This window comes from Lactuca sativa, chromosome 6 (genome assembly GCF_002870075.4).
Source record: "Lactuca sativa cultivar Salinas chromosome 6, Lsat_Salinas_v11, whole genome shotgun sequence".
Classification (NCBI taxonomy): domain Eukaryota; kingdom Viridiplantae; phylum Streptophyta; class Magnoliopsida; order Asterales; family Asteraceae; genus Lactuca; species Lactuca sativa.
The window spans coordinates 196714191-196726749 of NC_056628.2; the positions used below are offsets into that span (position 1 = coordinate 196714191).

The window sequence follows — 12559 nt, forward strand, 5'->3', positions numbered from 1 at the left end:
AATCCTAAAGCTTTTCTGAAATTTTGTCTGTCTATCCATGGCGAATTTCAACATGAATACGATGACGTCTTATTCTCATCTGGTTGGTTCCTCAACCAAAATTATGATGCTAATTCTAGATTACTACCATCAATGGGCAGATGGTATGGAGGATTACTTAAACGGAATTGATGAAGAATTTTGGAAGTGCATTACTGATGATGTTCATTCTCATTCTTTTGTTCAAAGTGTTGGTACTTCGACAATTAATCCTAATGTTGCTGATCAAACTACAAGGCTACTGAAAAATAAGAAAAAATGTATGAGAGAACTTCGTGGAGCTCTTCCTCCAGTTGTGTACAATTATGTATGAAGATGCAAAACATCAAAAGAAATCTAGAACACGCTGAAAGAGAAATATCATGGTAGCGAGAGGAGTAAAATTAGTTCAGTCAAGCAGTGTCTAATTGAATTAAGAGAGTTCAAACAAAAATATGGAGAATCGATTGAATTGTTCTATGACCGTCTGAATGAGCTTATCTGTAAGTGCAATAGTATGGCATCACCAGGAAAACTATGGAGTTCAATCTCACTTTCATAATGGGACTTCGAAAGGAGTGGAGGAATGTAAGTGTGATGGTAAAGACTCAACAGAGCTTCAATTTCGACACTCTAAATGATCTGTACAATGTGATAAAAGCTCACGAAGCTAAAGTAAATGAAACAGCTGAAGAGTCAAGGATCAATTTGGTTGATCCATTAGCACTGGTATCGAAGTTGTCAGGAAAAGAAACTAAATATGATAATGATAATGAAAGTTCGGATAATGAAGGTCTTATCATCAACTCTGATGACGAAGCGGTTGCTTTTTACTCAAATAATAGAGTAAAGAAGTTCTACAAGAAGCCTTTCAATGTGAAGTCAAAAACTAGGGAAGCAAAAGGAAACCACTCTGGGAAGGTAAATGAAGAGAAGAAGTTTGAGAAGAAAGATGTGAAGGGAGAAGAGACGAAACAAGAGAAAGATCTTAAAGAGAATTCAAGAGTTGATTGTCATTATTGCAATGACGCTAATCATATGGCGATAGATTGCATGTTGTGCAAGAAAGAAGAAAAGAAGAATAAGGTTAAGGATGAAGCATATTATTTAGAAAAATTGGAAGAAGTAAAGGCAAAGTCAAAGGGATTGTCACTGGTTGCTAGAGAAGATGATGAAGATGAGGGAAAATACCAAATATGGTCTTTAGGCTCAGATGATGAAGAAATGAGAAATCTGACGCATGGTAAGCCTCAATACCAGACATGGAGTACTAAGAAGATAACATCTGTGAAGGTTGTAGGGCCAGTACAAACTAAGAGCTTTTTAAATGCAAAATTCAAAACAACTCGAGGTTCTGAGAGTTCTGTCTTTGAGTTCTCTCTTGCTGATCTATCCTGTTTAAACCCCTACGACTGGATTCCTCTGATGCACTTCTTGATGAAAGAAGAGAAGAAGTACGAGCCTCTCGTGGAACACATCAAGTGAATGTTAGTTTCGTACATCTATGAAGTTGTGAAACTGGATGTCGAAATCGCTTTTGTACTGAAAAGAAAACCAACAGTCCTTCCTCAAGCTTCTGCAAGCGACATCAACAACATGAGAATGCGGAAGATAAAGAAAGACAACTGGTCTGTGATGTTTCAATGAGGAACCAAAGAACGGGGCGATTTCCAGAAATGTCTATTCGCTCTTCCTGACAAACAGTTGTTCTCCACCGCCTGCCTGAATTATGTATTGGAAATTACAAGTCAGTGCAAGGTGAATGAAGATGCTGTGAAGAAGAAATTTTCAGATATGATTTGTTGGTATATTGCTTTTCTCAGTACTCTTCTCAGTGTTATGCCCAAGCTCTTCAAGACTACGAAGAAAACACAACAATGAAGGTCTCACTCCTAATCGACGCGAAGGGGGAAATTGTTGGGTATTTAATATTGCGTCTTTATGGGCTTTTTGTATAGTCTATTTTGTACCGGGTTGGGCCTGTCCACCCGTCATTTACTTTTAGGGGTTTACTATTTAAGATGCATGCATGCATCGTGTATTAATTAATCATGTCATTGTAAACCCTACATAGCCTCTATATTAGTTCTTTATCGAGCTCTTCTGAGGATGTGACTTTTAATCATTTGACATATTCTTGATTCATACTCTGTGTTTGATTGCTTTTTCCTGTTTGAATCTATTCAATCTTAAGTGTTTTATTCTCAACAAGTAAGAATTGATGGGTATTAGATATTGGATTATTCTGTTGGTTCGACAGCCGTGGTGGAAAGCAGATCGCGAGCTACGTCTTCGACCCATATTTGAGAAAAATGGATGTTCCCGATACATATTTAGTGTATGATTCCAGGGTCGCAACTAGAGGTCCAGAAGATGAAGAGGGACTCATTGCACGGTCATGTGTTACTGGTTGCTAATGGATTCAAGACAGTCAAAGTTCATCAATAGATCAGAAAATCCATAGATATTGCATCAGCTATGAAGGAATTACAGAGGGATTTTCCTTTCTTACGTCCCAATTAATTTGAATATCTTTATACTCCAACCGAGACTATAAATGGAGTGAGTAGAGAGTATAATTCTTCGCAATCAAATGAATCATGACAATAATGATAGTTATTGATTGGATTGGAAGGATGTTATGAAAACCAAAATACGTCAAGGTTGCTAGTGTGTTAACAACAAGGACTGGTTACCTATTGCCAAGGATTGGCAATTGTGGATCAGTTCCAGAAATGGGAATGTATGTTTTCTTCATTTTATGTTGTTGAAGGTTTGTATCGGTCAGATACACTTCAAGTATAGTTAACAAAGAACAAACAAATTAACTAAACTAAAATAAAGAACACGAAATAATCACAAAGATATCTTTCACCAAGAAAGGAGTTGTTTTCACCAAGAAAAAGGGTTGTCACAAAGAGTGTCACCAAGACGATTACATTAGGGTTTCATTCTAATGTTGAATATATACTAAGCTATACTAGTATATCCCTTCAATCAAGAGATTGTATTTAATCTATTCTAAGAACCGATGCTTATCACAATGATATCAAATTTCTTATCTATTGTATACAAATCTATATAATTACCTAACATACAATGATTACATATGATCATTATCTACATGTTGACACTGATAAGACTTGAGGCATTGGCGTTGATGTTGATATTGGCATTGGTGCTGACAATCAACGTATAAAGTGTTTGACTCATCAAATCATAAGTTGTGACCTTACAATCTCCCCTGTCAGATGATATCAAAACTAATCTTTAGTAAATTCTTCAGCTTGTACTCCCCCTGAGAGTAAGATTGAAACTTTAAGTTCTTCAACTTTAACGAATGCTCTACCTAAAAAATTATATTGACTAATACCATTTAAATTCTTCAATAGTAGAAACAGTAAAAGCAGGAGCATTGGATGAATAGATGATGAGCTGATATCATCTATCGAGTCGGCTCACTCTTAAATTTTTCTTCTCTTCAGATCATTAACAATTAGTTTCTCCCCTCTTTTGAATTCAACATCAAATATGGCACTGGAGGAAGCGATCAACGTATCAGAGTTGTAGGTGGAAAAAAAGTGTGATGTCTCCTGATAGTATAGGTTTGAACTACCATTCACTCACATAGTATTGTGAGATTTCATCAGCATGTGGTTTTATACCCTGGTTCATTAATTACTTTTATCAAAAGAAAAGGGAAAGAGTGGAATGATGTGTGTAATACATTCTGGAATAAAATGTACCCATTGGAAAAGAGTGTCAATGTTTTATCAGTGTATGGCTAATACAGTGAATCATTAACTTCTTAATAGAAGAATTGTTGAGAGAGAATGGATTGATGCATGTGATAAGATCTGGTGGTGTAGCTTAACCATCGACACAAACTTTTCAAGCTCTCGTCAATGTATGGTATATTACGCTGAATCATAAAGCTTTAAAGTATAATGTAAGGGCAAGAAGGGGTTGGTTCATGTGATGGTATATAGTACATATACTAACCATCAGCACAAAGTTTTAAACTTTTATCAGTGTGTGGTATATCACAATGAATCGTAATGTTTTATTGAGAAGCAATTAAGAAGAGAATGGATTCTTTCAGTGACACTGAGGTGGAATCAGCGTGAATCATAAACAATGTCAGATCATCAACAAGAAGTGGTTCAACTTATGTATGATAGTGTTGAGTTAAAATCTAGAGATTTAAAGTTCACCATCAATTTGTTCAATGTTATCATGTCGTATCTCGGACTAGGAGGTCAAGGACATAAATAACCCTCTGTCATTTAAGGACCAGACAAGTATCTCTGACGTTGATGATTGTGCAATTAGGCTAAGGCATTAGGTTATGCTCAATGTTTCAGTAGAACATGAGAGTTGATGCATACGACAAGCATGCTTCTAGGGAAGAAGTCAGGTAACAAACAATTAACCAATAATAAACACCCAAGCCTTTTTATAATTTTTATTTCGACCAGGAAATCTCACTTAGAAAGTTTAGACGATGCTAGAAAATTAGTGTGAGTGGGTGACTCAATGTCATCTCAACAGATGGTCTTGCTGATGAGATACTTAGTGAGATTTAGGCACATGAAACAACAAACTTCTAGGGACACTGACTTGTCAGTAGTTACATACCCGGCTTATGAACTGCCATCGTAATATCCTTTAAAAAGGTATAGTACAAAATAACAAACAATATGAGAATACAAATGAAAACGTTAGTCAAACAAGGAAATATGCTAAAAGCAATAATTGTGTAGCCTTTTTAGAGGCTCTTTACATAGCTTTTTCAGAAGAATCATAAAGGCATAAAATCTTTTGCGTAGAATTACCAAAGAAGAACCTTTTGAAATAAATACTCATTAATCAATTCCCTTTCTTCGAGGTATATGTCCTTCAAGTCTGGCTATAAAAGAAAACATAATCAAGAACAAGCACACAAATATACAACTCACTGCAAATCAAGAGTGATGAAGCCATTAATCATTGAGATGTTGTAGATGGATTCCAAACTTCATGTTCATCAAGAGCAAGAGGGGATCAGGAACTAATATTTGTATCCATCGAGTTAACTTGCTCAAATCTCTGAAACCATCATGTTGACAAGATCAACACGAGGGCATTCGAGATTTTCTCAGATTATGAGCCGGTAGATGAAAGTAAGACTCATTGTGGATGCATCTGGCATCCAAGACAATGGGTGAAGGAGAGAAAGAATATTTTCAACAAGAAGGAGACTTGATGATAATATTCTTCTCAACAACAAGAGCATTCAAAACATTCTAGATGATTCTACCTCTTTCTAACATTGAAAGAAGAAGTGTAAATAAATCTTAGATAGGCCTAAAATATTGATAAATAAAGAGAGAAGAGAATACTTGTAAACGTTAGAAGCAAAGCTTACGCAAACAATGTAAATTTATAAAAGCATAATAAAAGCAACACTTGTTTTTGTGTTTTTGTGTTTTAAGAAAGAAAGTAAAAGCGAGTTACAAAACGATTAAGTAATCGAAAGCATGCCAAGATCTGCAATCAATTTGTTTAGTGTTTTTCCGTCCAATGCCTTAGTGAAAATTTCAGCTAGTTGATCAATGGATGGGATGTAGAACAACTCCACTTTTCCTTTTTGAACAATGTCCCTGATGAAGTGATGACATATATCGATGTGCTTTGTTTTGGAATGTTGCATTGGATTATATATCATCTGAATGGTGTTGGTGTTGTCACAGTAGATATGAGTCTGTGTGAATTGTAGACCATAATCTAAGAGTTGATTTTGAATCCATAGAATCTGAGCACAACACCTTCCAGCGACTATCTATTCAGCTTTAATGGTAGAGCAAGCCATTGATGTCTGCTTATTGTATGACCAACTCACCGACCTATCTCCAAGAATTTGATCACCTTCTGAAGTACTTTTGTGATCAATGTCACATCCATCGTGATTGAAGTTAGTGTATCCCACCAACTTGAACTCAGAATCACGAAGATACCATAACCCAAGATTGGAATCTAGTTATATGTGAGGGAATCTAGTTGTGACTAGTGATCATAATGCTAGCATTCGTGTGTGTTTAGTTATATGTGATAGAATGTAAGTAATATGTGACATATTACTTGAATTATTTTCTGTTATGTGTGATTGTGTGTATTAAATATGATATGTATAAAGGATGAGTGTTGTTATTACTCACTAATCCTTAGGCTTACGGTTACTACTTTATGTTTTTAGTTGTAGGTCCTTCAGGTTCGAAGGACAAGGAATTGGCATGATTGGGATATCTGGACATTCTCGGAGGGTCATGACATCTAGTTTATCTAATCTATGTTATGATATGGCTTTTAAAACAAGATTTAACTTCCATATTTTTCTATGATTATGTTGATGTAACATGAAAAGATAATTTTATTATTATTTATGATTATGAATAAAACCTTTTCATAAAACCTACACTCTGATTTTCAAAGCATTTATGGTTGACTTTTGGGATGTTACACTGATCAAATCTAGAAGCGGTGAAATAATGGTTATCCTCAAACATACGTTACGAATAGGAGCACTAGCCGCCTTTCGGCTTAAGGCATCAGTGACAACATTGTCTTCCCCGGATGGTAAAGGATCTCACAATCATAATCTTTGACCACTTCAAGCCACCTACAATGTCTCATATTTAGATTCAGTTGGTCTAAAAGATATATCAAACTCTTCTGATCTTTGTATATGGTACAACGAACCCGATATAGATAGTGTCGCCAAATTTTGAGGGTAAACACCGCCACCCCCAACTCCAAATTATGCGTAGGATACCTACCCTCGTGAGGCTTCAACTATCTAGAAGCATAATCAATAACCCTACCCCAATGCACTGCACCCAAACCGGTAATCGAAGCGTCACAATATACCACAAAATTCTCAACACACTCGTGAAGGGTCAATATCGAGGCCTCAAATAGCTTTTGCCTTAGAATTTTAAATTTTGCATGTTGCTCGGGTCCCAATGAAAATCTACAATATTATTTGTCAAGCGAGTAAGTGGGACCGCAATCTTGGAGAAATCATGAATAAACTTCCTGTAGTAACCTACAAGTCCAAGAAAACTCCAAATCAAAGATGGAGACTTCGAAACCTCCCACTACATAACCGCCTCGATCTTAGCCGGATCGAACAAAATCTCATTTGGTTGACAAGTTGTCCCAATAATAGGACCTCTCGCAACCAGAACTTACACTTGGAGAACTTGGCATACAACCTCTCCTTCCTCAACATTCTAAGTAACTCCCGCAGGTCCTGCTCATGATTCTCCCTGGTCTTTGAGTAGACTAGAATATCGTCAATAAACACAACAATCGACGGATCGAGCATTCACCTACATACTCGATTCATCAAATCCATGAATGATGCAGTTGCATTGGTAAGCCCAAATGGCATTACTAAGAACTCATAATTACCATAACGAGTTCGGAAATCCATCTTCTCAATATCCGCCTCTCTAAATATCATCTAGTGGTATCCCAACCTCAAATCAATCTTGCATAACCAAGATGACCCTGTAAATGCTCGAAAAGGATATCAATCCTTAGATGTGGATAATGGTTCTTCATTGTCAACTTATTCAATTCCCGGTAATTAATGCACATCTTGTGTGAACCATACTTCTTTATGACGAAAATGATCGGTGCTCCCCAAGTCGAACTACTCAACCGAATAAACTCCTTGCCCAACAACTCCTCAAGCTAAGAGGACAACTCCTGAATCTCAGATGGTCGAGGCGATATGGCGCCTTAGTGATCGGGGCTGCACCGGGGATCAGATCGATCATGAACTCCACATGCCTCATGGGAGTCACACATGTAAAATCTTCCAGGAAGACATCTGGAAACTACCTAACAACTAGCTCATCAGATTCTGACTTCTTCCCTTCTACTTGAGTATCCACTACATACGTATGATAACCCGCACACCCATCCTGAAGATACTGTCTAGCCCTAGAAGCATAACAGAAAGTCAAACCAACCATGGTACCTTCTCCATATATGGTTAGTTCTCCCCACTTGGGGTTCGAACCTCCATTAGATGTCTCTTTCAATCAATCAAAGCTCCAAACCTGCTCAACCAATCTATCCTTATAATTATGCACACGTCTCCCATAGGGATTAGAATCTGGTAAATCGGGTAGGACACCCTGAATATCTCCAAAATATAGTCACGGAAGGTACTCGAAGCAGAAACATTGTGTTCGTTGGCAATGTAAACTCGCAACGGCCACTAACTCCCCAAGAGGCATATCGAAACTCCTGCTAAAGGATTGAGATACAAATGATCGACTCGCACTTAAATAAAAAAGAACTAGAACACGTAGAAAATTTACTAAAAAGATTCCTAATAGAAACATAAATATAAGCATAAAAAAATATAGGAACAGTGCTCTCAAACGTCAAGCATGAATAGACAATCAAAACATGCAAAATCTAAAATATTCACTCACATATGTAAGTACCTAATATGTCACTGGTTTTTCAGAAACTATCTTGTCACTGAATTTGAAAAAGTAATTTTGCATATATAGTTCTTTTTAGCAACGGATTAATGATGAAACTTCTAATTTCAAAAATATTATTCTTTCTATAGACGAATATTGAACAACGAAATATGAAGAATATTAAGTTTTGCTACTAATCTTTTGCTGATTGTAATGTTTTGTGATGGATTAGCCACGGATATAAAGCGTTGCTAATGTCAAAAATGTGTTTAAATTCAGAAATTTATGGAGATCCGTCGCTACGAGCAACAAATATCCTAGTCGCTAATATCTATGTTTGAAAGGTTGTTTTGTGATAGTGCTACAAATAAAGTTGGAGGGAGTGGTGCCGCACTGGTGCCACACACCCTCATGAAACCGCAGTGACACATAGACGCCACCTCACCCATTACCACAAAAGTGTGGTTTCATACCACACTGTCACACTTGGGTATTTTTTTTTAATAAATAAAAGGACCAATCAAAAGAATGTAAGAAAAAGAAACCAATCACGTTGTTTGAAGGAGTGCTCCCTTGGAAAGACACACTGCGCCCTCTACCGCACCCAGGGGAGCGGTGTTTGTGCTTATGTGGCAAGGGGTGTGCGGTCCAGACCACACCCACTCCCTCTAGTCTAACAAACTCTCTCCACCTAGCCGTAGCCATCATTTTGTAACCCCACTGTTTTTGTCAGTTTTAACGCCTTTTTCGGAAGCTTTAATTTGTTCACGATTGAAGTTAGATACAAAACCCACTTGAAAAAGTAGCAAATGTTTGTGCTTTCTAAGCCGATTTATTTAAGTTACGTATTTTTCTGCATCTATTATTGTTTCTAACAGGAAATTTAGTTGACATGGTTCAGAAAATAAGTATGCAAAGGATTTCAAGTTGAAATAAGTATGCCAAGTTGACGATGTCATGTATACAACGCTTGTCTGGATCATCATCACATACTTGTACCTTCTTAAGTCGTGTGACACCATCTTCTAGTATGATTGTAATGCCACTCTTTCTAAGATTTCTACTGCAACATCATGTTGGCTAACAAGTCCTAAATAATACCATTGTTGGATAATAATCTCATGTTATATTAAGATCCAAACAAGCCATCCGTTTTCTCTTGCTGGAAATCACCACAAAACTTCACAACTCGCAAGGCCTCAGAAACATGGTTATCGGCCATTTCCATTACAGGACAAGTGCCAAAAGGATGCAGCCTGATAAAAGAAGAAAGAATGAGAGACTAGACGAGTGTATAATCTCATGAACATCTACTTTCATATCATTAAACATGCACATTACCTGACCATTGCCTAATTTGGAAACTGCAGAAGTATTCTTCCTCTTTTTGTTGTAGGGTGTGGTCACTATCTCTATAGCAGAATCTTCAACAAAGTTTTGATCTATCACCTCTGCAATGTCAGAAAGTAAGACCAAACTATGAATTAATGATTCTGATACCATCTGACAAGACACACACACATCGCATATATCCATCATTCAACCAATATGCACAAGCTACCGTGTACGTTTAGGCAAATCATATAGCAAAAACACACTTACATGTCATATAGCTTTTACTATTAATTAATGAATCTTGTAGTAAATATAAGGAAGAAATGTAAATAAGTACAACACATTTATGGATATAACTACTTTCACTATTTTTCTCTGGTGATTAAACCATTATTCTTATGTTAACCACTTTGAAAAAAATTCAAAAAAAGAATTTTTCCTTGTTATTGGATTTTAGATCCGGGAAAAATACAGAAAATTGCAGTGTACTTTCATCATTTTATCGATTTAGTCAACAAACAATTATTATAATAATAATTTTAAATAATTGCTCAATAACAAAGTCTATAGGATGATGAAAGTACGTTGTTGTATTTTGCCAATACTTAGAAACCCAATTAACTGGAAATTTGGTTGTCTTAATTTGTTAAAAACATGTATAATGGTTCAATCATAATACAATATATTTAAGTGGCTAAAATCGATAAAATGGCAAAAACACAAGTGTTCATTCGTTAAAATATATATTGGGTGAAGTTGCAAATACCTGTGTTACCATAACTTGTGTGCTGAGTTATTGTACTTAATGTCCCGTTTTCCTGGGGTGAAATGGATTCCTTAGCTTTCCTAAAATGCTGAATCCATGGATTACTTGAAGTCACATGGGGTCTATCAGCTACATTAACAACCGAATTTTCTCTCCTGAAATCAATCCTTGACCAAGAGCCATGTTGTAGAACCTTAAACTGACAAACATATATACAAAAAATATATATCTCTTAAATAGGGAAAAAGAGATAAAAATCAAGATGCATCAATTCAAACCTCGCCAGAAGGATAATGGGCTCCAGAATGAACTTTCCTAGATGACTTTGTATCTACAAAGCACTCGTTTTGGGTTTTCCCACATCGTGTGTCCAATGAATTATATAACTGGTAAACAAAAGAAGCTTCCATGGAATTTAGGTACAAATTATGCTTCTCATCAGTCCATTCTGATATTTTCGGGGATTCCTGAGATTTTTTAAAAAGATTACTCAAACTCTATGATAAATATGTCGAAATCCAACAACCCCCACAATGACAGATAACGTCAAAGAAATAGGAAGATAGAGATTAATTTCACTGGCACCTTTCTAAATTGTAAAATAGCAACAGAAAGAAAGAAAAAAAATATAATACATAAAATATATATATAAACATGTCAATTTACTATCAAAGCCTTGAACTCTTTTTATAATCCTTTTATAAGCTTCACACTACTCCACCTTTTTGAGATATAATAATAGTTCTAATTATATTAGCCAACAAATCTAGCCCAAGCATTATATAAACTTTCAGATTTGCCTAATGGGCATTTGAATTAAGCACGACCCTAAATCCACGTAACCCATCTTAATTGTGTGTCCGAATCTTAGAAGACCTCTCAAAGTTTTTGCCATCTTCTCTTGAGAAATTAAAGTTAATTGGTTCAGATTTTAAAATTGAAAACTAACAAATTTAATTGAAAAGACTGGATCCTAATTATCTCCCCAACAACCAACATGCCATTAGAATGATATTAAACAATCCCAAGAACAATACTACCAAAAAGTATAATAATTGTTATTATTCCAAATCAAACCTAAAAGCCACATTAACATTATAAAATTCTTAGAAAATCACCATTACAATTTACAATACAACGATAAAACCCATGAAGTAAACACTAGTATGTATATGACCATATATATTCATAATCATAAAGATTCATACCATCATTGAACTCTCCTCCTGCTCGACAAAATTACTCAACCCCGCTTCGACCCCCATCATCTGCGACGCCACCGAACATGGTGGCGCCTCCGTCACCGGCGGCGGAAGCGTATACTCCATACCAAACAGAGAAGAAAAAGAAGAAGAAACGGCGGTGGTTGTGGATTTTGAGGATGAGCCAAAGAGTTTTGTTAAATGATTCGGCGAGCGCAATGAATAGAAGTGCCAGATGTCATAGCTTTTCCACATGGCATGGCGCCATGTCAGTCCGACGTTCATGTTTGACTTTAGATATTTTGCTGCGCGGCGGATTTTTATTTGTACGGTGTAGATATTTTTGCTGCTTCTCAAAATATCCACGCCTCTATACTTTGTTCAATTATATCTTTTCGCTTCAGTAAATTATCTCAAAGACTAGTATTTAAGTATGCCACGGATAATTTTTTATTTTTTATTTATTTATTTTTTTGCAAATAACAAAAACAAAAACTATAAAGAGAAATCATATAAGGGTTCAAAACCTAATTTTGATGTGCATTGTAATTTCTTTGCAATTTATATATAATGTGATTTTTTAGTATCAACGGTCCATATATAACATGGAAACGATTAAATCATATAAAATGGATCATAAAAATATCAAAATAAAGTTTTGATCCAAAAAATTGTATATGGAGGATACATACAGAAATAAAGTTGAGAGTATATCTTAAAGAAATTAATAAAAATAAAAACCGTAAAAAATTATG

At 35.8% G+C, this 12559-nt stretch overlaps 1 protein-coding gene across 1 annotated transcript; it reads right to left on the minus strand.

Moving 5' to 3' along the window:
* Positions 1-9410: 9410 nt before the first annotated feature.
* Positions 9411-12171, minus strand: LOC111908844 (cold-regulated protein 27). The gene is made up of 5 exons (XM_023904642.3): positions 11811-12171; positions 10881-11069; positions 10603-10801; positions 9843-9952; positions 9411-9757 (listed from the first exon to the last, which is right to left on the minus strand). The coding sequence occupies exons 1-5, from the start codon at positions 12087-12089 to the stop codon at positions 9713-9715; spliced, it is 822 nt and encodes a 273-aa protein (XP_023760410.1). The 5' UTR covers positions 12090-12171; the 3' UTR covers positions 9411-9712.
* Positions 12172-12559: the final 388 nt, after the last annotated feature.